A 25,501-nucleotide genomic window follows, 5' to 3' on the forward strand; every position below is an offset into this window, starting at 1 on the left:
TCAAGCTACAAGTCTCACTAAAATTGATAAGTACTGTAGACAGTATACTATTTTCTATTATTTTTGTAATTGAAAACTCAAAAAGTATAATATACATCTTGCAAATGGAGCTTACCTCTTATTCTATAACTATATTAAAGCAAAAATTCATAATCATAACTAATTTGTTCACACTCTTTCAGTATCTCCAGCACAGTATTTTTTCAACATGAAGTCCAGTTAACCAAGCACATCTTAATATAATTGAGAAATCTTTAGTTTCTAATGCATTTAATAATAACAAGCAAGTCAAGAACACAAGAATCTCCTCAAATTCTGTTGGGACTTTTTTTCTTTCTCTTTTACCTGCTACAAATTTTGAAAACTAGAATATTTACTTGTATGCATGTTTTATATATTTCTAATCTTAACTATTTAACTCTTCAATCTCAAACATATATATATGTTATAATCTAGATTTTTCATGGTTATGTTTGTAATAAGAAAAGAAAAGAGTTGAGAAGTTTTTAATTTTCTATCTCTCAAACAGTGCATAATGAGATGCTGAGTCTCAGTACTTATAATTTCTCAGCATTTGATTATTTATTACTATGAATTTTTGTTGAATCAAAAATATGTGTGTGTGGAACAATATTCAAAATGCTTGTGATATTTTAAAAGTACTTGTCACATGATTAAAAAATTTAATATTTTTGTAATAAGATTTACCTTTATATGATTGTAGAACAAAAGTTTACTTATTATTTGATGTATTTAACAGCAAAACAAATGCTGAAATGACCAATGGAGTTAATATAAAAAACATACACAATCACATGATTGCTTTTAAACAACAACAACACCGTGGGAATATAATGCAAAAATAGAAGCATTAATCAGATGGGTTGCTTTTCAAGAGTTATATTTTTGATCCCTTAAGTGAACAAGTTTTGGGCCTGTTGCTTCAGGTCACTCACAATGACTAAATGTGCACTGCAAAAGTATCAGCTTTCATATTATACAATTACAATACAACTTACAATAGAGCTTCTTCTCATTAAAAAAACTATAACAAAATGACACATTCAATATTGATTCTTAGTTAATCAAAAGCATCATAATGTCTGATAACAAGATAATGTTATCTTGTTAAGCAAATGATTTAAGTGTTTCACCATAATTATTATTCATCTGGCAATGTTGGAGTTTCAACTACAGCTAGTGTTATTTCTCTGATCAGCTGCTGTATTAAATCTGACAAAGGACGAAAGGCCTGCATATATGCTGTACGTGTCAAGTGCTGATAGTCATACAAATCATGGTGATTAATTGTACCATCTGTCTGAACAAATCCTGGGTCAAGGTTAACCACTTGAATATTTGATAAAGACTTCACCTGTGCTTCTAGCAAATTATTGATCTGATTTATTTTTTCTCTCACTGGGTTAAGATGCTGACCACAGGGAAACAGTTTCTAAGGAACAAACATAGCAAAAGAAGTCAGAAAAATTAAAAACTGCTTAACACAAAAAATCTAACATAACATGTATGCATTAACTCTTTCTGGATTGGAGAGGTATCACTGATATCCCTTGATATTTTCCTTCTCACAGTGGAAATACATCACAAAATTGCATGAAACTGAGAAAATAACTTACTATATAGTATCTACTTTCAGTTTTAAAAAATTCACATAAATTTATTAATTTTTGTATCATTTTCAGGTTTGAAACTTCCAAACTTTAGTTGTGAAATTGTTTTGAAAAAATAAAAAATACTTTTTTGACCTCCGAATTAAATTTTTTTTTTGTATTGTTGATCAGAAAAAATTAAATTTTATTTATCCAGTGAACTTAAATTTGAAGTATTTTCATTAACATATTTCTTTTGACACTTTATTTTACCAATTGAAGTAGTAACCACATGTGTCCATAAATCGTAAAAACACTGCAAAAGATACATTTGTGACTTATGACCTAACTTATCAAAATGGCAACAGGAATAACATTTTGCTAATAATATTCTTGGTCAAAATCAATTTGCTTCTACTGAATAACTTCTTTTCAATAAAAAACAAGTTAATTTATTTATGTGCAAGTCTTTCAGCAGTGTCTACTGCTGCCAGCCTTTAAATGAATCACTAAATTTGACAAATTACAGGCTGATTGACTGAATGAAATACAGGTTACTTTTTGAGAAATATCTCTTCATGAGAGTGCTAATGTTAAAATTGATTAAGCCCTATTGAATCAAATATGGGTATATATTTCAAACACAGTTGTTTCCTACTTTATACCTATCAATTGAGGATAATTTTGTAGTATATTCATTTCAGAACTAACTCTTTTGACCTCCCATACATGATATCTCTGAAACAACCACTCGTGAAGTCTTGTCTTGAACTGAATTTTATATTTTAAATGAAGAGTACAAAAGTTAACATTTTCCTGGATTGAAAATGTATTTCCAATAATACTTACCTCCACTGACACTTTAGCTATTTCTCAATCTCCAGGGTTTCTACCTCTTTGCCCATCTAAGCATTGAACTCGCTTGCTCCAGTCTTTTATACTCCACTTGAATGCCCTTGGAATTTGGAAAACTCTCCACCACCATCAATGCACCCTCTATCCAGGTACTGTACATAAGCACCTCATTCAGATAATATAATCACTTTTTTTTTTTAGACTTAAGCTATTCAATACTAACATTGGCTCTTAATGAGGAGAAAGAGTGTCAGCAGAAGTAAGTATTATTGGAAATACATTTTCAATTTAGGAAAATGTTAACTTCCAAAACATACTTACTATCCACTGCCACTTTAGCTAGAATCCCTCATTGAGAAGGAGGAAGAGTCAGTGAAGGCGTTATCCAAACAGAAAGTGTCTGCATAGAACTGGGGTGTATCAAGATAACAGTGGTACCCAAGTGGGGAAACTGCACTATATCCAGAACAGGTATGCTCTTCACCCAAAACTTGATATTGGTATCAAGGGTGGAATAGTACCTATCAATTATAGACCAGCCCCAAACAAGATAGCTGAGGTTCCATGACTCAGTGTTGGAATTAAGGGGTCTTGGTTCCTATATCCCCCATTGGAGGATTGGGCAATTGGACTACAGTGTGATATATAGATATACTTTTGATTGGATCCTAACCTGTCGCCATAGAGCAATGCATTCCAAACCAAAGGAATTACAAAAAGAAAGGAGATAGCAACACTGAAGTGGACAAACTTTCTTTTCCACCTGAAGAAGTTCAAAAGGCAACATTCCAGGCTCTGAATGACGGGATCATGTATGCCTTATTCAACCAAAGGAACAGAACCCCTCTGGTCTGGAATTATGAACATTCATCCTCACTCTCTAACTGCATGAGCAAGGAGCATTCCACTTGCCCCCAGAATTATGAGAGGACATGGAAAATTGTGTTCAACCAAGGACCTAGGACCTTCACATTAGGTATTAAGAGGTGATAGTGGACCTCCATCCATGAACAATATACAACCCAACGTTGTTTATAAGAAGGGCCATGCACACCTTAAGCAGATAGGATCAAATCTTAACTGAACCATTATTGTGAATAGGCTCTTGCGGAGGGTGGTGCTGCTCCTACCGACAACTGAGAATACATTCAGGGACCCGGGTAGGAGGGCCCCCAACCTCACCCTTTTCTAAAAAAAGGGAATGTACATGCTCTAACACTCTTGAGGAAAAACCTCTGTCCACCACCCCAGTTACTGTAAACTGGGTGTGGTAAGGACCCCTTCGCTCCACTAGTATAACCTGTGGGGGAGGGGGAGGAGAGATGTGCATTGGAAAGCCAACAGTGCAACAGGTGAACCAAGAAGAGGAAACTGCCAGAGAGAGAGTACTGAGAGAGGTAAATATTGGGAGAAGTCCACATACCAGCCCGCACAATGTCTTCCAGAGAGCAATTCAAATGGGCAGCCAATGACATAGAAATATGATGAATCGGGTGAAATGTGACTTGCAGCAGATTCCTCTCCTGTAAAGATAGACCAGAGTAGGCAATATGAATCAATTTTTGAAGTCACCTCGTTAAGGTAATGGGGGATAAACCGCGGAAAACAGAAGAATCCCAATGAATAAATAGTCTATTCCTTGTACCGCTAAATGAGGTAGTACGAGCCACATAATACCTGAGGGCTGTGACAGAACATAACAAATGATTGGTGGATGAGTGGTCGTAAAGGTGAGAAATTGTTGGTAAGTGAATTGGTGAGAAGGATTTATCCCCCTCTCTGGCTGGCAAAGTTTTTGGAAGAAAGGACTTATCTGGGTAAAGCAAGACATAGATGGAATGGTAAAAACAGTCCTATGCACATGTATTGCAAACAATTCAAGTCTACAATGTCCACATGCCAACAACAACAAAAAATATACCTTAAAGCGAAAAGTGTTACAAAGTACAGGAGGCTAATGGCTTGAAGGGATGATGAAACAATGCATGTAAAATAACATTAAAATTCCAATTAGGCAATTGAAAAGGTCATTTGGACTGAAGGACCTGAAAAGATTTTAATAGGTTAGATATCACTGGAGAATCAAACACCTTCCTATATTTGGAATATCAAAAAGTAATTGATAATGATGCTTTATATAAGGCCATGGTAGATGAAGCCAAACCTCATTCAAAAATCCAAGTAAAAAAACTTGATATGGGAGACACCTCTGGATGAAGTGGGTTGAATTTCCTTTTGCTACAACACTAACAATAAGTGTGCCATTTTCATTGGTAAATGGCCATAGTTGGTCTATGGAGAGATTTAGTTAAGTACAAAGTAACTTTAGAAGTTAAACCTCTATATCGGGCAAAGGACCGCATAACCTCTAGGTATGAAGTTCGGGTTTCTGAACATCTGGGTGTAGAATGTCAGATCAAGATAGAGTTGGTCAAAGAGGAAGGGCAGAGGGAGACACTCTTGCAGATAGTGAAGAAGAGGAAACCATATTTGAGCTGGACAAAACAAAGCTTACAAAAGAACCTGACAAGGAATGGAAAAACCATAACTAGAACTCTGAGCAACAGACAAATTGGGGAAAAGGCATGATGATGCAAACCGATCCAGTCCTGACTGAATGCATCTATTGCTAAAGCTCGAGAATGAGGTACTGGGGACCAAAACGACTGCAAATGAGAATTCCAATGAGTTGCAAAAGCATTGATCATCAGAGAACTGAACCAAGAAAAATCCACTGAAAAACCACGTGATGTAGCAACCATTCGGTCGACAGAATCCGGTTGGGCCAAGACAAATGATCTGCAATTAACTTCATCACTCTGAGAACATGGCATGCTAAGAGGCTTATAAAATGGGAGTTAGCCTAGTAGAGAAGATCCAAAGTCTGAAAACAAAGATCTCTAGAATGTGTGCCCCTTTAACGAGAAATATAGGATACCAACATGGAATTGTTGGAATGGATCACGATGATTTTCCACTTCAAGAGACACAGACCTTGAAACGTTGCTCTGTGTACAGCAAGGAGTTCAAGAATGTTGATGTGAAGAGTAGACTCGTAGTCTGTCCAAGTACCCTGGAACTCCTGAGCTTGGATATATGCACCCAACCCTTGAAGAGATGCATCTGTAAACAAATGGATCTTGGGACGAGGAAGTGGTATAGGTATCCTGATAGTAGTGTTGTTCCGATCCAACCATCACTCGAGATGTGCGATGTTGCTCTTGAGTAAGGAGAATGGATGATCTAATGGATCAGAGTTCATGATTCATTGGTCATACAGTGACCACTGAAGGGGACTCGTATGGGCCCATCCCAAGGGAATGAGAGATTCAAGGGATGCCCACATCCCCAAAAGAGAGAGAACCATCTGCACAGTAGGAGAAGGAGACGTAAGTAAAAGTCTGACTGCTCTTTCCATAGTTTGTAGTCTAATGGGAGTAGACTGAGCCCAACTTATTTACATGTTGAAAAAGACACCCAGATGGACAAGGTATTTAATTGGTGATAGAATGAATTTCTCTATTTTAATAAGGAAGCTTGCCTTTGTGGCTTCTGAAAAGAGAATCTGGGTATGTTGTTCTACCAATTGATGAGATGGTGCCAAAAGTAGCCAGTCATCCACATAATGATGTATGCACAGGCCCAAGGAATGCAGGTGGTGAGAAAAAGCTCTTACCTCTCTGCAGAAGACATAAGGTGCTGAGATAAGGCCAAAAGGTAGAACCCTGAACTGTAGCACTTGACCCTTGTGCACAAATCATTGGGACGACTCTGCTATGGGAATGTCAAGATATGCATCAGTAATATCACACTTGGTCATTGAATGACCAAGTGAAAAATGCTATCGTAGATTGAGAAAAGATTCCATTGTAAATAGAGGAGGATCCAAAAATTGATTGAGTCAAGACAGATTGATGATTGGATGCCAATCTCCTGTTTTCTTGGGAGCCACAAATTGATGGAAATAAAATCCCAGAAGAACAGGATCGTCTCTCTCTCTACTGCCCTTTTGTTTGACAACTCTCTTACAGCCTGAGAACGAAGTTCCACTCGCCTTGGATCTGTTAGAGATGAAAAAAAAACCAGGTTGGGCAGATAATGGAGGTGGAGATGTAAACTGAATGTTCAACCCTGACTCCAGAACATGGAGTTCCCATAGATCCATGGTGAAGGTAATCCAGATGTTGGGAAATTTTCTAATCATCTTTCCATAGGCCCCCCTGGCACAGGGTAGTCACCAATACCATTGGCACCGGTCTGTCCTAGCAGAAGATTCTCGAAGCTAAGGACACAATCTATTGTGGGAAGCAATAGAACGAGGGGCTGAAGTTGGAAAATGTGACAAGACGCCACTCCCGAACTACCAGCTGGAGCTGAAGAAAGGTGAGAGACCAGTGACAATAAGGAAGAATGTAAACAGCCGCATCTATCCATGATTCCAAGGTCTCTGGAACTCCAGAAAACAACAAGGAATGAAGAAATGGAGCTTCCGGTAATTCCTGGAGGGCAACAGACAGTAGATGAACACCCTCCAACAAGGCATCTCTACACAGCAAGTCCCAACTACAGACAAGCCAGGAAACTAAGAAATTAAATGAAGATGAAAATCTGACCATAGTAGCCATCAGCAAAGGTCTCAACTTGTGCTCAAACTGTTGATGAGGACGTTGATAAGCATCTGAGAAATGTTGGAGCGAAGATAAATATCTCAGGCTGTTGTGGAAGTCAGACGATTCTGAGAAAATTGTGATCTGTTTAAAGTGATCACAGGTTCCAATCTGAAACCCCTAAGGTCCAAAAGGGGGGTCCAGTCATTGAGAATCTAAGTATACCTCTTCCTGGCAGTGATAAGTGAAGGCATGCTGTTCTGATAAATGTGGAGGGCAAGGCATAGTTATCCCATCATGTAACTGATTAGCAAATCTCCCAGCATGAACAACAATATCTGTAGGAGGAGGAAGAACAAAAAAGCCACCCTTTCTGCCAACAAGGAAGGAATAGACTCAAAAGCAACAGGGGAAATCCCCAATACCTCACAAACTCTATTAACCAACTGAAGAAAAGGAGCAGGAGGTGGCTGATCTAAATTGTCATCTTCCGAGGTCGACCTAGTAAACAAAAGAGCCATAAAAAGGGGAGTCTAAATTCTCCCCAGCATGTCCAGGATCATTTGCAAAAGCTGCCTTGGAACCTCTAACATAAAACACATCAACATAAAATGGTGGGAAAATTGGCTGTACTAATAGAATCTGATAAAAAGGAGAAGAAAAATCACGTGAGAAATAAAACATTGATAATTATATTCTCAAAGGATAAGATTTTCTAAAAAATAAAAATTATGCTTTGGGATAGACAGAAAAATTCTAAAGAACTAATATCTGCCTTTTTTGCAGGTAAGTCTTCCCAGAGCTGTGTAGATATGCAAATTTAAAAAAAATATAATTTTCTTGGTGAACTGCAGTAAGTAAGTGATAGGAAATAGTAAAATTTTGATTCAAATTGTTTTTAAAATGAGCATTGTTGAAATAGAGTGAGAATTATTATTTTTACTTAAATTTTGAAATTTGAAGTGTAGGTGTGTACTTTTCACCTGAAAAGTGTACACCAGATAAGGTTATTATGTTAAAAAAATAACTCGGATCTTATGGCACTTTTAACCAAATCACCACAAGATTATGTTTTTTACATGTAATAATTCTGACTATAACAGAAGTCTGTTAACAGTTTAAAAACTATGTATAGAGCATGTAATTTTGGAAATCTCCAAAAATACAATGATCACCTGTAAAACGAATAGAAAAAACTCCATGATATTCCAAGTGATTCATAAAAAATTTCAAAGCCTCAACTGGCAGGCATATATGACACTCGTAAAAGCCAAGGTCTGATGTAAGTTTGAAAACAAAAACTTTACCTAATTTTAATAACAAGATTGGAAGTTCTAAATTTATACTCTTTCTTCTCAATACCTATATTTGTTTCTAATTTTAACTAATAGGTAACAATGAATATTGTTATTCTAGAATAAAACTGATTGTACTTAGATTATGACCTTTGAACATGAATGTCATAAAAAAGTTTATTATTTGACAAGTGAGAGGAGGTAAGTACCTATCGGAAATATATTTTCAGTGTTAGAAAATGTTAACTTCCAACAGTACTACCTCCTCTCAACAATCAAGCAAGCGGAGAACAATTGCCATGAAAGAACAGGTGTGCCACAGTTAAAAAAGGAGGCATACCTGTTGGGTAGAGCACTACTTCTGGAACAGGCCAGTTGAGAACACACCCACAGAAACACTTGAGGAAGAAGAAACCACTCTGGTTGGGACATAAGAGATTGGCCACAAGATTCATATCTCCGGGAACATGACACACCAGAACCTTCATGCCATAGTCATTGGCCTGGTACAGGAAATCAAGAGTCTGAAAAGAAAGAGATTTGGACTTGGTTCTCACTTGCTTGGTGATATAGATGAAGACAGTGGAATTGTCAGAATGAACCATAACCACCCTCCCACAGGGAGGAAATGATACATAGCCTGATGAACTGCCAAAAGTTCCAGAATGTGGACATGGAAAGTAGCCTCCTCAACTGACTTACTGACCCAAAATCTATGGGAAAAAAACAAAAAAAAAACATCAAGCAAGGTCAGTCCTGATCCCAGGTAGACAGGAGATGGGATGTCCAAGGATCGTGGGGGAAGTTCCACTGGTCGAGAAGCATCCATCGAAGGGAATGCATGTGCACCCAACCCAAGTGAATGAGAGCTTTCAAGGAAGCTCACATCCCCAAAAGAGATAGAACCTCTCGTGCAGAGAGAGAGAGAGAAAGAAGGTAGGGCTATTGTGAATGCCCACTCCATATCCTGGAGCCAAAGTGAAGAAGGATGGGCTCCACCAAGATGGGAAGTGAAGAGAACACCCAAATAAATAAGATACTGCGAGGGGGTAGTAAAGGACTTCTCCAAATTGATGAGCAACCTGAGCAGTTCTTGAAGAAGTGAGCAGGTGTGAGTGACTGGCTGGGCACAGGAAGAGGCAAGCAGAAGCCAGTTATCCATATAATGGTGAGTCCAAAGATCCAGCAAGTGAAGATGATGTGCAAAAGAACATACAAAACATATGGAATTGAAGAAAGACAGAACAGAAGCAACCAGAACCTATGTAGATGAACCAAAGAAAAATGACGTGACAGAAGGACAAAAGACCCACAGAAGTGAGAGATAGGACTCCATCGTGAAGCAAGATGTTTCCAGATAAGAAAAGAGCCAGGACTCCAAACTTCCGTGTTTTAGGAGACAAAACAGAGACGGGAGTGAAATCCCAGTTGAGTGGGCACCACCTGTTCAATACTTCCTTTGTGTAGTAGAGACTCAGCAAGACAACTGGAAAGAGTACGATCCCGAAGAAGAGGGAAGGAGATCTGGGAAGTAGACAATGGGGGAGCAAAACTGAAGGCAGAAACTCTCAGATAGAACCTATAAAAACTATGGAACTGTTATGAAGTACAGCCAAGAAGACACATAAACTACGCAACTTAGAGAAAGTACTCATTACTAACGAATGAACAAAATTTAGAAAGGTGTAGAGTCTACAAAGTACATAAAAATAACAAACCTGGAAAACTATGAAATTCAACCTAAAACAATAAGTAACACCTAAAGTACAAAACCACTAAAGGAATTAAGAAGATAAATGATCCTTAAATATCAAACTTACAAGTCCACTCAAAGAATCTACAAGACAAAGGACATGAAAATAAAACCTATCTTGAACTAAGAAAAAAAGGCACTCAGCTAACAATAACAAAGTTTGACTCAAAACCAATCCCCAATTACATGTGACAAGCAGTAAAGAAAAAAAGTACTCATAAACTAATTACCATTAACAGTGAAAGAAAGTAAGAACTGAAACAAAAATAAAGGAATAAGCAAACTCCAAATTCAAGTTTAAACTAAAGAAGCCTAGATGGTAAAAGAAGTATAAAAATCTAACTTACCCAACACTGAGCAGAGAAGACATGAAAGACCTAAATTATCAAGTGCTGAAATTAGAACCATCCACACCAGCTCACTGAACATGGTTATACCTATGGGAGTGAGGAATACACATTGAGAAAACTTACCACAAATCTCCAGGGGAAAAAAACAATACCTAACCCAGCAGATTAAGAAGGGGCATGGTATCAGGTGGAAAGTGCCATAGAAATAGACTTTTCACACAGTAGTTCTATCCCTCTGCACAAAAATCATAACATGAAAAAAAAATCGCTGGCTGAACGTAAGACACAAACTCCCCGTGAACTGTAGTCTGTACTTCCACAGCAGACATTATCGATCCTGAGACCTGGGGATTAGTGTCAGAACCATTGTATACTTATAGTGGGAATTTTATCACCCGCCATATTAAATCACAAATTCATATGAACAAAGTATAATTCTGAAAACAGAAACATTTCAAAAACAAATATGTAGAAACAATGGAAATGAAACACATGAAGTCTAAACTTGAAGTTGAAACCGATATAAATTTGTGATCAAGTACAATCAAAATTTTGTAGTCACATGAAGTATGAGTTAATATACACGTTTATACATCAGAATGCCAATCGAAAAAGTGAGGATTGTGCTGCAATGGTAGAAGAAGCTACCTGTGCTAATATAGGTGGCACAGTATGATTGATGAAGGATAGTCGCATTATCAGCACATGATGCTGCAATGATGCAAAAATGAAGGGGTATAATAGACTGGTGCACTGTTCAGAATTTTAGCAATGCTTAGAGGACAAATCAAGGTGGAGATAGCTTTGGGTGAACACATGTAGTACTGTTTCTGAAATATTTTGTTCTACCAGCCTCACTTTTCTAAACTTTTTACATCTGCTCGCTTTTCATTTTATTACTTTACACTACTCTTTAGACCCACTCTAAGAATGTGACGGGCAATTACTCATAGCATGAGAACTTAATGTAAACAACTGATCAAGTTACAATCACATGATGCATTTAGCTTGAGCTGTTCTAATGAAATATATTATATTTTCATTTACAATTGTCATCTAACCTAACAAATTTCTCATTTTTACATTTTATTTACTTTTGTTAAAAAATAGAGAATAATAAAAAAATCACATAAAAAACAAGATGTTTTAGACTTGCATTAGAGTTGAAGCCTATTTCAGTAATTTGTACTCAAGAGCGTACCTCCTTAGCATTATTTTATTCATACTATGTTGGTTATCCATAAGATCATTGATGTTACTTTCATTTGTGCATTTTAGAACACAAAAAATATATCAGGCATCAGAATAGAATGTCCCAAAACTAGTATAATATTGGCTTTCTAACTAAGTTACAAATAGGGTAAAAAAAATGCCATTAACTTCTAGAAGCAGGAAAAAATCACACACAAAGAAACTGAGGCTAAATATCTACTTATGTGCACAAAATAAAATAACTAATCATGGAATCTTTGAAAAGCAAAAAAAAAGCTATTCTTTCTATTGGTTATAACTCTTTCAGAATGGGCATGATTTTGTGCATTTAGAATAAAACATTAAAAATTGACTATATGGGAAAAGAGCTGAAATTACAAGTTTAACAAAAAGAAGATCTTTAAAGATATTCTATAACAAATTCAAATGTATGTATTTTGTTTTCTATTTCCTAATTTTAATCATTTCATTGCATTTGTATGTTGATGATAACAGCTAGAATTATGGTAGAAAAAATATTAAATAAAATATTAACATTTACCTTAAAAAAAACTTTTGATATTCATTTAGGAGGTTCTAGAGATTATACAAATGAAATATGAAAACCATAAGATGAAGAAAAGTATTTTTATACTTAAAATGAAAAATCACTCTGCACTCAATTTGTTAACAGTTTGAGTGAAAGTGACTACAATAAAATAAATGACATATTTTTAGTAAAAATACTTAATGAAAGTAATGTCATTCTCTGTGTACAAGATACTTATGATCTTTAACAAAAGCTTATCAATCTTTGAAAAGATATGTTAAGAAATCTCAAAGTTACCATATGTATCGTTGCACAAGTGAAATTCATGATACATTTTCCACATATTACACAAACCCATTGTGAAAGGGTTAATATGAAGGACATCATATAGATGCCAGGCCATGAAGTAAGATACTATGCATACACACACACACAGCTGCAAGGCTCAGCCCCACTGATAATTTGAAGAAAAGTAGACAGCTACATAGTGTATGGTTTTGACAATTAAGAAACTGGTGTTTTTAAACTCAGAAATCGATAACATGTACACAGATTTGTCAGTTACATAAATACTTGATACCTTGAATATTAATTTAGATTATTATTTATTTATCTATTGAAATTGTTTTGAGAGATATCATGTTTGTGCAATGAAATGCCACAAATGGTAATTATATAAAAAGTTTGTGCTGCCATCTACCAGCCAGACATGAAACATGGAAAAAATACATGCATATAAACTGAACTCATTGCCAAGTAGTAGTTTTAGTAATAGTATTTCCCCCTTCCCCAAAAATGAAGAACAGAATAATATTACTGTTATAGAAGCTGTGAAAAACTTGATAATGGCAATTAGGTGCTCAAATAAGGTAATAAGTCAGCTTTAGCAGTTATTTGTATGCATCATAGAGGATTAAACTGAATGCAGCAGACATTTTTTTTGCTTGGCCCATCCCTACACATTAAGCACTACCGTGCTTAGTGATACTCTTGCTTGTCAGTATCTACAATATTTTTTTTAAACATTTGGACACTCAGAAAATCACATAAGAATAGATAGAAAATCTAATATAGGCAATTTGGAAACACAGACATGTCATGTGACACAGAGAGGAGAAGACTGAGAATTTATTTAAATATATCCTTTTGAAATTAAAAAACTATAACTTAAATAATATAAGAATTGAATTATAAACATTTTTATGTCCAGCTTATTGACATACACTGATAAAAAAGTTGTTCAATTAAGTTTTAAATGCAAGTGTAAAAAGTTGTGACATACACAGTTTGCCCTATGAGATATCCATAGCACATACATGGAAAATAACCCTTATTGGTTAATTTTTTCACATACGCTAAGTCTCGACTTTGCAGTATTTTGGGATATAAAGAAAATAAGAGCATTAATTAGACCTATATAAGTTTATTTTTTATTTTTTTACAGGTACATAAAATTTCTTCATTAGATTTTCAGTATTTCCTATCCTTATTTAAGAAGTAGAGTGCAAGTTTCTTGACTCTTCTGTAAGAGGCTTATATTATGTATGTAATAACAATAACAAAACTACTTACTAATACAACAATTTGCGCTTTGGGATGGTAGCTCCTAATAGCTGTTAAACAAGCATGTATTCCTTCAACCACCTCTTTTGCTGTGTTTTCATAATTATTAGCCCCAACAGACAGTATGATCACCTGCAAAAAAGAAAAGAAAAAGCTCCATAATATTACAAGTGATTCATAAAAAATTACAAAGCCTCAACTGGCAGGCATGTATGATGCTCGTAAAAGTCTAATGTAAGTTTGAAAACAAAAATTTACTTAATTTAAACAAACAGGTAAATCAGAAAATTTCCCAATGTCATTTACATATAATGAGTCTTTCTTCTTAATTTTTTCAATTCTGTTATTAAATACTAGTTAAATGAGAAACAATTTTTAAAAAAGATCATTGAGTAATCATCCTGTAATTTTTAATGGTCTTCCTAAAATTCATAAAGAAGGACATCTGTTATTACCTATAAGGTTCAAATACTGGAACTTATAATCATGCTATAGTTGATTTTTGTTGCTCTTCTGAAGACTTTTACTACTACTGAATATACTTTCAAAGACAGATTTGAATTTTCTGATGAAGTACAGCAATGGAAGTTTGATAGCAATATTTACTGCACTAGTCTTTGATGTTAGTATTTATATACAAATATACATTTAGAAGAAACTATGCAATAAAATGTTGATTTGATTGTTAATAATTTGAGATTTTTAAATCTGTGTTTTGAGATTTATGTATCTTGCAACTAGGGAATAACATTTTATGCTTGATGATCTTTATCATCAGATTATCAATGAACCTGCTACTCTTGCAACCTTTTTCTTTGTTATAATGAAATGAAATGGTTGAAAGATTGTACACAGTCTTTTAAACAGCTATAGTACCATCTTTAGAAACTGATCATGTTTCTCAGTTTTTGAAGTACTTGAACAGCAAACACAGCAATATAAAATTCAACGTTGAACATCAAGAAGATCATAAACTATAATTTTTGTATTTTAACTTTGCAAGCTTTATAACAACTGTGAAATCAAGAAAATTTGTTTAAGGTTATATTTCATCACTCCTAAAAATTTCAAATAGTACTTATAAATTCTTGCATAAAGAATTTAATAATGTCAAACTTCTTGTGGAAAAATGATTTTGCTATACGTCATTCATTGAATACTTCATAACTATTTCAACAAGCAGTTTTAACAAATAATCTGCATAAGAAATTACTAAATAAATACCTGTTAGTTATAACTTTGTAATATAATTGGTAAATATTGTCTGAGTATAAAAAATCAGTTATTTACTATTCTTTGTAGGATATATCTTCAAATTCAGTTGAGATATGTTTTTAATCTAATTGTTCCTTATAGAATTTCATAAGATTTAAGGACTGTATTCCCACACTGAAATCACCAAATACTGTTAATAAATTTATCTGCCCTTGCTGTCGGTTCTACTGAAAGAAAAAGAAATCTGTGAACTCACATGAAGGAACATGCAAAATTAAGGTCTGTAAACGGATCAAGTACAATTGAACAAATGAGTATGATGTAGCGGTACACTCAAATTGTTTTAAGATTTTTAACAAGGGCTAATGATGAACGAAGCCTCCATAGAAAAAGAGAGCTTGTTTATACATAAACTTAAGTCAGAGATTAGCCAAGCAAGGTTTGTTTTTAAGCTCCTTTTGGTTTCATTTTGTATTTATGAAGTTTAAACAAAACATGTATCTCAAACATTTTGTAGTAGAACTTGTAGGCATATTAGTTTTGTGTTCTTGGGTAGTTTTATATAATTCTAAGAATAACTACATAAAACCTTCAATAAATTACCTTTGGATTCATAAATTCAACTTCTCCATTCTCTATTCGCCATAAAACATTCTGTGTTTTATCTTCTGATATGCCAAAATTTAAGCAATGCATAGAAACAAAATATTTCTCCCAAACCTGCAATTGAAATATAATCTTTCATACACACACATTACAAATCAATATATAAAATGAATTCATATAAAAACATGATTAAAAAACTAAGATTTTCTAATTTTGCAGATTAAACTGTAAGTTAAAAAATACATGAATTGTATGGTATGAATCTCAATTTGATGACCAGGAACCCTCTTTTTAGAGAATACAGTCTGGAGATGGCTTGAATGGGTTGTGAAAGAAACTTTATTACAAATGTACAATGTTTCAATGAGCTTTTGTCATCATCAGGTACATAATTTTAAACACTTTATAAAAAAAAAAAAAAGATTCACTAAGACCTATAAGAGATGCAAATAAATAAAACAAACCTCAGTGTGACTCAACATAGCAACTGTAAAATCTCCTATCAGTACAACTTCTGGCTCTCGCTCCTTTGCTTCTATTAGAAATCTTTTGTGCTACAAACACAAAAGTTTTCAGATAAAGAAAAATATATATATATATATGTGTGTGTATGTAAATTATTTTTACCATGTCTAAAATAATTTAATATGTATTTGCATATATCTCAACATGCATCTTACTTAAAATAATCTAAGTACTATGTACTGTTAAAACTACTATTTTACTACAACTGTATTCTAAGAGTCATAGGTTTTGAGGGCATTCAACTATTCTTGAGAGTTGATGATTCAACTCAAAAATATAATGTGATAGCATTACAAATTTTCTATCACATACATTTCTATCACAAAGCCAAGTTGATTGTAAGTTATTACAAATGCCATACCTCAGAAAGTGCAGTAACAAGTATAAAATAATATTTTGTTACAACTGTGAGTCTAAATGTCAATAAAAAAATATTTTGAAGAACTAATCGTGGTTTAATATTGCCACAGTCACAGTCAAAAATAGCTGTTTATTGAAACAATGAATAGAGGTGTCTTTATTATTTTCAAAATTAACAGTAACAGTGCAAAATTGTAAGGATACACCACCGAAAACAGATAAACTTCTCTTACTGGTTTCAACACAAGTTCCAGTAGATGTACATCAGACTCAAACTATTAAATCTGATAAGCCACTTCAAGCTATTGTTCACTAGTAAGTAAAGATATTGCAAACTGTATGATGTAATAATATGGGTAATTTATTAGTTCTTATATAAAACTGCAAGTTACTGCAGCATACTTGCATATAATTATTTAATTGGATTATTAAGGTGATACTGAGTTTTCTAGCTAAAAGAGGATGTTGGATTCTGAGATAAAAGTTTGATTTTGATTCTAGCCTTCACAAGAAAATTATATCCATCACTTCCTAACATACCCTTTTAATTAAAGACTAGCTTCTTAATTCTTAAACTCTTTAATCCCCATTCCTGTTATTTTATATCAGACATTAAAAATAAGCCAAGAAAATGCACTGCAAGAAAATTTAGCAATCAAATGTGTGGCAAAGCAAACAGTACTTTAAATAAGCTAGAGCTAAGAAATATGATTTCACTTAAATGTTGAATACACAAACCCCAAAACAAATGAACATATTCTGTGGACAACAAGGGACCATCTCAAGTACACAGGCCTCTCTCTCTCACTTTTAGTAGGTCAGTAGAGTAGCCAAGTGCTTGAAGATTAAAGGGTTACCATGAAAATTATAGGACAGTTAGTTTTACTTCTGTAATGGGAAAAATTCTAAAGTCTGATATAAGAAGTTTTACTAAATAATTTAGTAAAACATATAATAAAAGAAAACCAACATGGATTCACAAAAGAGAAATCTTGCTTTACTAATCTGTTAGGTTTTTTGAGAACATTACTTGTTATCTGGATGAAGAAGTGTGTAGACTTGGTGTGTTGTAGCTAAGAAAATCACATCAGTACAAGTTGAGGAAAGATTAATCAATTGGTTTGTATGGGAAAAAGCAAAAGGTTGTTATTCACCCTTTCACTATGGGTCTTCCTATGGTCAGGGGTCAAAGAGCATGTCATCATATTTGCAGACTTACATTCAAAATTTTATTGAACTACTATATAATAGTGGATTTCTGTGATATTAATATAGTGAGTTATGATTTTTTGTTATTTCAAAATGATATATATAAAACCTAAAAAATAATTTTGTTTTACATCCTCCACGTGCAAAATTTGATAAGGCTTAGCAAATAATGGCAAGTGGAAAACAAGTACAAAGTTAGTAAGTAGAAGAGATCATTGTTTTTCTATATATTTTTTTATTTACTGTTCTATATTTTAAGAAAAATAACTCATATTTAAGAACTAATTTGTAAATAGTAATAATATTTTACAAAATACTGGTCCACTAGTAAAAAGACAAGACAGATCACTTTTTAAAGGCCAGTTTTATATTACTGGATACAGTAACATGAGTGAATGTATGCTGCATCATTGCAGCTTCTGTAATGTTAGTCAGACATGGCTGAAAGGTTAATGAAATAACAGCAATAAATATATATAGATGTATAATTTTATGAGATTTAAGCTATTTAGACTAAACACTTGTGGTTTCTTGTTATAATTTGTAGTCATTCTAGAACAAAAAAGTGTAATTTATATCTATTTCCTAATTTTTTATGGTGGTTACGAGGTCGGTCAAATCAACCAAACAGAGATACAATAATGAAAATAACAGATAAAATATAAAGTGATTATAAACAAAAACATTTGAAAATTATCTTGAGGTTATTAGGAGATAAATTGGTTATAAAGATTTTGCATATGAAATCTGACAATTACTTCGGACAGTCAACATTCAAAATGAAAGAATGCACGAGTAAATCATTACTTAAAAAAATCTTAAAATGTAATAAAAATCTGATATTTTGTAAACAAAATCCTTGTTATGTTTACCAATAATCTGCAAATTCATGATGGTATACATGTTATATTAAAAGTTATAGTGTGAAAACTATAACAAGCACAAAATGGTTATGAGGTCATTCCTGGGGCCCGAGCCCATAGTGCGAGAGTTAATGGAGTCCAAGCAAACTGGACCCTTGTTACTAGCAGAGTACCTCAAGGATTAATGTTTGAGTACTTGCTTTTTCTAATTTCTATTAATGATATAGATAGGACATAATTACCAAATTAGTAAATTGGACAAATAGTAGACCAATGACTTTTACACCCAGTAAATTCAAGGTAATGCATTATGGTTATCATACTTGTATATCTGAATCAACTCAACACTGAGACTAAAGAAACGAATAAGTTACTCAAGTCAGCAAAACAGTGCTCTGCTGCTAAAAGCAAAGCTAATAGAATTTTAAGATGTATTTATAGATATATTGATTACAAGTTAAAGGAGATAATCACCTATATAATAATCACTGTTTAGGCCTCTTTTGGAATACTATGTACAGTTTAGGTCTCCTCATCTACAAAAGGATATTGACTTACTGGAAATGGTTCAGAGAAGTGCAACTAGAATGTTTCCAGAGATGGAAGGGTTATCTCACAGGGAAAGTTTAAAATGTCTTTATTATTTTCTCTTGAGAAAAGAAGAGATTGTTGTTTCTTGTTAAGCACAAAGCTGTGCCCACCATGACTATCAAAATCCAGTTTTTAGCATTATAAGCCTTCAGACTTAAAGCTGAGCCACTGGGGGTCAAGAAAAGAAGAGGTGCTTTTATTGCAGTTTATAAGATTATCCAGGAGGTCAATAGGATAAAGGCCTCTAGTTTCTTTGTGCTATATTCTCAAGATAATTGGATAAGAGGATTTAAGTTTAAGACTTGGAAAAGGCACACCAGGCTCCAGTTAAGACAATTTATTTTATTAACAGGGTGATTAACTTATGGAATGTGTTGCCATTAATAGTAGTGGAAGCTAGTACTTTACAGGAATTTAAGAGAGGAATTGATAAGTTCATGTAAGGATAGGTTTAAATATTTACTTTTCCCAAGAGTGATGAGGACAGCTTTGAAAGAACAAATGGCCCCTTTCTGGTCGTAAGTTAGGAACAAGGGTCTAGTTTGATTGGAATCAATAATAACCTTTTGCTTTCAACATTTCTGTGGAAAGCCAATGGCATACATATATAAATATATATAGTCTTAGCATTTACAGTAACTTTGTACATTAAAATCATAAGAAACTGGAGCTATCAGCTCAATTATCTCTTTTGCTAGGGGTCATCTTTTTCTGCACATCATGAGGTTTTAGTGAGTTAGATTCAAAACTTAATGGTGGTTATGAGATTGGTTAAATTGACCAACCTCATACAGAGTTAGGGTAGAGAAAATACCAGATAAAATGTTTTACTAAAAAACATTTCAAATTTATTTAGGAGGTTTTAGAGACTTCTCAAATGAAATTCAAGGTTTTCCAGATGAAAAATATTTTTAATCTTAATATGAAAATCACTTTTCACTTGAAGTAGTCAGCACTTTGACTCCATATATCCTTCTTATTAGTGAAAATACTACATTAAAAATTATGTTTCTGTCTACAAGTGACTCTGAAAGCTTGCAAATTTTTGTGAAGACACATAAAACATATTAGAATTAAAGTATGGAAACTATCCAAGTCAATCTGGAGTCAAGAGCTTGGTCAATTTGACCAAGCCTGTAGCAGGAGAGTTATGTATGATATTTAGCTACTTCAAAAATTATAGCTACTTTTGCGAGTTATCATTCTTACATCCTCTAAGAAAATTTCTAACTTTAGTTCTTTCTTAAGATATTTGGTTAGTTTTGTTAATGATTTCACATAAAATCAAAATAACCTTCTGCAAGCAGTCTAGTAAATTAAATGTTAAAAAAAACTACTAAAATACTCTGTTAAAAAATTAAGACATGAGGGAGATTTCAAGCAGGTGTTTCTTCTGAAGAAAAAAGCATATGGAATTTGATTCTCATATTTAACATTTTTAAGGAGATTAGGCTTCTGATAAGTGTTTCCTTTACTCCTAGACTGATAAGATTAACAAAGGTTACACCAATTTTTGAGGAAACAGGTGAAAAAAATTAAACATTTCCATAGATGATATTAAGTATGAGTGTTATATTTTATGTTTCATATATTGTAGGTCAATAGAAATAGGAAAGAAGTCTAAGCATTGGAGGGTTGCTAAGACCACTCCTACCTTTAACTCTATGTGCACAGGTGGGGGTCAAAAGTGTGCATACTCCAACTTTGTACAAAGTGTCATTCAACGTGGTATTACAAATATATCAGAGTTATCAACTTTCATGTTACCCTAAAGTGATGATTTCACAACAGTTTATATTAGAGTTGAGAAAATACCAGATACTTTAAAGTTAACATTTTTCTCTACCAAAAATGTATTTCCAATAATTCAAAGCAAGTTAAATCTTGTGATTTTCTCCACCCACATCAATGCACCCTTCTCCCAGATCCATGTATAAGATCCCTGTTATTACTTCCTATTCACTTCCCGAGATAGTTCAGTTAGCAGACCTGAAACCAGCCATTTAGAAGTCATACAAATTCAATTTGCAAACTGTACAATGGACAAAGGTATTTTTATTCTTCCCTTGAACTATAGACTTTGGAGTATCACAGACATATTCTTTGTACAAAACTTTAGCCAACATTAATTTTCCATTCAGTTAAAGAAGATAGTAGATTAACATTTGGAAAAGACAAGCTTGGCTCCAGTAAAGACAGTTTTATTTTTCTAACAGAGTAATTGATGTATGCAATGAGTTTTCATCAGCTGTAGTAAACTGGAGACTAGCACTTAAAATGAATTTAAGGAAGTTGAGCTTAAAATTCTAATTTTCTCAAGGGTAGATGTGTAAGTACAGCCTTGATGGACCAAATGGTTATTTCAAAATTCAAGCCTCTTTAGAATATGCATTATTTCAGAATACTTGAAATTGTGTATATACATATTAGAATCTAACATTAGTTTCTTGCTTTGTTTAAACTTAAGGACAAATTAAATATTTAAAACAAAAACATCCAAACTTTATTTAATATAATTGGAAAAACTGAGTTTAGAAATTAAAAAAAGTTCTGTTAGTCTATGTATTCGTATTTACATCAAAGCTTCCTGGGTTATCTTCCACTACTTTTAATTTTAAACTGCTAACCATGGATAAAGCATCCAATCAGCAGGACCCCACCATGGTAATCTATGACATTAGACATAGTTCTCTTTAAATTATAAGTTAATAGTAACATTAGTATCATATAATATATATAGTATATATATAAAATTATATATAGTATACATATAAAATTATATATAGTATTATATAATTTTAATATTCGCTAAGTCCTTCCTTAAACTCCCTAAAATTTACTGTATCCACCACCTCTGATAGCAGTCAATACCAAAGGCCAACCACTCTTTTAGAAAAGTAAAACCCCTTGTCCTACCATTCTTACCATTAAATACGAAAAATATGATGCATCACTGATATAAATTCACTTAATAGTCTTAAACACCTCAATTAGGTCCTGTCCTATTTTAAGACAAAATTTCGAAGGTTAATGAACTTTTTCCAATAATCCAATGTCCTTCTTAACATGAGAAGCCCAAGGCTAAATACAATACTTCAAATGAGATCAAAACATTAATACCATCAGCAAAGTTAATCAGTTTATTTTGTTTGTCATTGATGTAAATAAAAATGAGAAAAGGTTCAACACTGATGAGACCTGAGGTACCCCACTGGTGACATTAATCAATATTGACTAAATCCATTTATAACAACCCTCTGTTTTCTTCCCTCCAGCCATTTTTCAATCCAAAGAGCAAATTTATCCTTCACACTCATAGATATAACTTTTTTCACCAAATGTCAAATGATTTCTACAAATCTCTACATACCATTTGCAAAAGTACTGCAAAACTATCATTAGAACAGAACTTCAACCAGGCTAATTTATGTTGTGAGCTAGTAAATTCTACTTTTATTTTGTTATGGTTATATTTACCCTTTATTTATTATTCCTTCTATCAGTTTGTTCAACTATGAATTTTTAGTTATATTAAAGTGCTAACTCACCTTCTAGCTAGAGCATGTTGATTTTGAGTATGTATGTATTATGAAATGGACAGAAGCTTCCTCTAGTGGTGATGTACAGATATTAATGTTGAGAAAGATTATGTAGATATAGAGCAATAGCTAGTCACATGAGATGTAACTTTGTGGTCTAACCACTAAATAAAAAGCCTTCCTTGATCTTGAAAATGAGTTAGTTCATGAGATATTGTTCATTGGAACAATGCATTTTTTCAGAATTAGGTTTTTTCTTCTTTTGGTTCTTCTTCCTAGTTCCTTAATTCATCAAATTTAATAACATTAAGATTTAGGCCAAGTACAAAAAAATGCATGTTTAGCATCCCTGCCCACTTCCTCCAAAAAAATGGAGCTGCATCCTGTAATTTTCTTTTGGTGATTTTCTTCCTTTTTTGAATTATCATTTTTCGATCATTCAAAAAAAACAGACTTCCGAATAAAAAATGAGATGAACAAAGTTGATTCATTTTGCCCTTTTTATTTACTTGTCACAAATTCTGTATCATTTGATGAAAAAATGAAACAAAGAAGACTTCTGTTTGACACGGACCCTTTGAAAACAAGCACAGTAATGAAAAAAAAAGGGTGCACACTTTCTTTAATAGAGGTCATTTAAAAATAAAATACCTCCTCCTTTTTTCCAAAACTCCAGATGCCAAGCACGTTTTTGTTTTTTTTATACTTGGCCTTATTTTGTATTGTTTAGTACCATTTGTAACTAGCCCTAGCCAGGTATGGGTTTACTTACAGTTTTTTTTTTGTGTGATAAAATGTGTTGTTCTTTGAAAGTTTTATTTTGGATTTCTGTTATATTTCAATATATTGTTTGTTTGATTCTGTTTGTAGTGGCATTTTGTTTCAGTCTATTACAATATCATAGTTGGTGAGGTATAATGTTAAATTAGTAATAAATTCATATATAATTTTGTCATATATATATATATATATATATATATATATATACATATAAAAATATTGATTTAAGGCTAACTTGAATCTCCTGAGCTAGCTCAACATCATAAATTATTAATATTATTGAGTTTATGACCAAAGATATTGTTAATATCGAGAATATCCAGCTGATAAAACAAGCATTAAAATCCTTATAAAAACATAAGTGAGAAAATCTTAACTAATTAATTATACAATAACGGGTTGATTTTTAAGTTTGTTCCAACTTCCACTGTTCCAGTTAGATAACTTGGATATTAAAATTCTTATTGTTACTGTTAAGAATTAGGCCTATTTTATTATAATATACTAATATAGGTAATGTAACACATTCACAACTTCGAGAATATATGCAGTACGAACTTACTGGCAACAGTGTTAAATAACTTGTTATGCACAAATATATTTTAAGTTCCTTCTGATTATCTCTCGTAAAACTCTGCCTTCCAAACGCTAACTAAAGCAAAGCAGCCTAAGCTCACCATACACATCCATCTGTCGTCACCATAGCAATCTTCAACAAGGGCTGGAATAGCTGCCGAATTCATGTTGCCTTCACCTTGAAAATATGTCAAAAGATTCAGTTGTCTATAATCTCAGTTATCATTAAGTATTACAAAATATCAGTAAGCAACTAGAAGTACTAATAACTTTACTACATAAACTAAGTCTTGTACAGTTTCACAAAATACAGTACATGAGTTCTTACTAGCTGGAGTACCCGTCCCCTGGACGAAAGTTATGTAAATTCATGATTAATGAAAGGTTATCTTAGGATAAGAAAAGTTGCTTCCCTTATGTGTAAATGTAAAAAATACCAATACAAATTGCAAAACTGAAAATTTGTATGTATCTCGCCAAGGACCCAATAACCTCCATACCAAATTTGGTGAAGTTATATCTACAGGGAGCAAAGTAATGGTAAAAAAACGAAAAAAAAAACGACCCATAAAACCGCAAAATGCAAATCTGAAAATTTGTATTGTTACGACAGTGGAAGTCACGCAACGCTAAGAGCAGGCGCGCTGGAGTTTCTAGAAGGATCATGACTTATCGAGGAATTTCGCGAATGTCCCAGTGTTTGCTAGACGCTGTCTTTTTTAATATATAAGCCTGGCGAGAAAAACCAGCGTGATTGAAGAGATAGGCAGATAGATCAAAGAGATAGATATGCAAATAGATTGAAGATAGAGATAACTGAGTCAAGCGAACAGTAGGCACCATAAGTAAAATGTGTGAATCACTATGATTTAAAGCGTGTGTTATAAAAGTTGTTAAGTGTATTACAAAGTTTGTATCGAGAAAGAATAAACTGGTTTTAATCAAGAAGGAACTTGTATCGCTGAAGTCACTCGGCAAGAATGTTTACCGGAAATTATCAAACAAGCAGATACGCAACAGTGTGTACTTTGGATGGACCTAATGAACCTCCACACCAATTTTGGTGAAGATTCATCCACACTCTGCGTAATAGTTACATGGACATACATCAGAGAGTACTATTATATTTATATAGACTAGATGGAATATCTGTCCCCCGGATGGAAGTGATATAAATTCATGATAGGTTATCTTAGGACACGAAATTTTGCATCCCCAATAAATAATTTAAAAAAACGCACATAAAAACCGCAAAACACAAAATGTGAAATCTCAAACTTGCATGTATCTCCCCTTGGATCCAACAAACCTTCTTGACATATTTGGTGAAGATTCATACACAGGAGGTTAGGTAGGGGTAAAAAAACACAAAAACGCCCATTAAAAACTGCAAAGCGCATAATGCAAAACCGAAAATATGTATATATACCCCCGCATGGACCTAATGAGCCTCCATACCAATT

At 33.4% G+C, this 25,501-nt stretch overlaps 1 protein-coding gene across 3 annotated transcripts; it reads right to left on the reverse strand.

Moving 5' to 3' along the window:
• Nucleotides 1-24,379, reverse strand: LOC106471511 (platelet-activating factor acetylhydrolase IB subunit beta-like). 3 transcript variants are annotated; one of them, XM_022400119.1, is made up of 6 exons: nt 24,367-24,379; nt 24,140-24,216; nt 16,060-16,149; nt 15,593-15,709; nt 13,784-13,906; nt 1-1,453 (listed from the first exon to the last, which is right to left on the reverse strand). In XM_022400119.1, the coding sequence occupies exons 2-6, from the start codon at nt 24,203-24,205 to the stop codon at nt 1,163-1,165; spliced, it is 687 nt and encodes a 228-aa protein (XP_022255827.1). In that variant the 5' UTR covers nt 24,206-24,216; nt 24,367-24,379; the 3' UTR covers nt 1-1,162. The 3 variants fall into 3 exon arrangements, with proteins under 3 accessions (XP_022255827.1, XP_013787567.1, XP_022255828.1); XM_013932113.2 differs by having other exon boundaries at nt 24,355-24,373; XM_022400120.1 differs by lacking the exons at nt 15,593-15,709; nt 24,367-24,379 and having other exon boundaries at nt 24,140-24,346.
• Between the last annotated feature and the right edge of the window lie 1,122 nt (nt 24,380-25,501).

The sequence above is a fragment of the Limulus polyphemus genome, unplaced genomic scaffold (assembly GCF_000517525.1).
Source record: "Limulus polyphemus unplaced genomic scaffold, Limulus_polyphemus-2.1.2 Scaffold4667, whole genome shotgun sequence".
Taxonomy (NCBI): domain Eukaryota; kingdom Metazoa; phylum Arthropoda; class Merostomata; order Xiphosura; family Limulidae; genus Limulus; species Limulus polyphemus.

Bases quoted from the DNA above. Each gene is read 5' to 3' on its own strand.
- LOC106471511 (XM_022400119.1), bottom strand. From the start codon at position 24,205: ATGAATTCGGCAGCTATTCCAGCCCTTGTTGAAGATTGCTATGGTGAC. The intron at 15,710-16,059 runs GTTTGTTTTATT...TTTCAATTGCAG, and splicing joins CTATGTTGAGTCACACTGAG to GTTTGGGAGAAATATTTTGT. The intron at 13,907-15,592 runs GTAATTTATTGA...TCTTTTTTGCAG, and splicing joins TTGAATTTATGAATCCAAAG to GTGATCATACTGTCTGTTGG.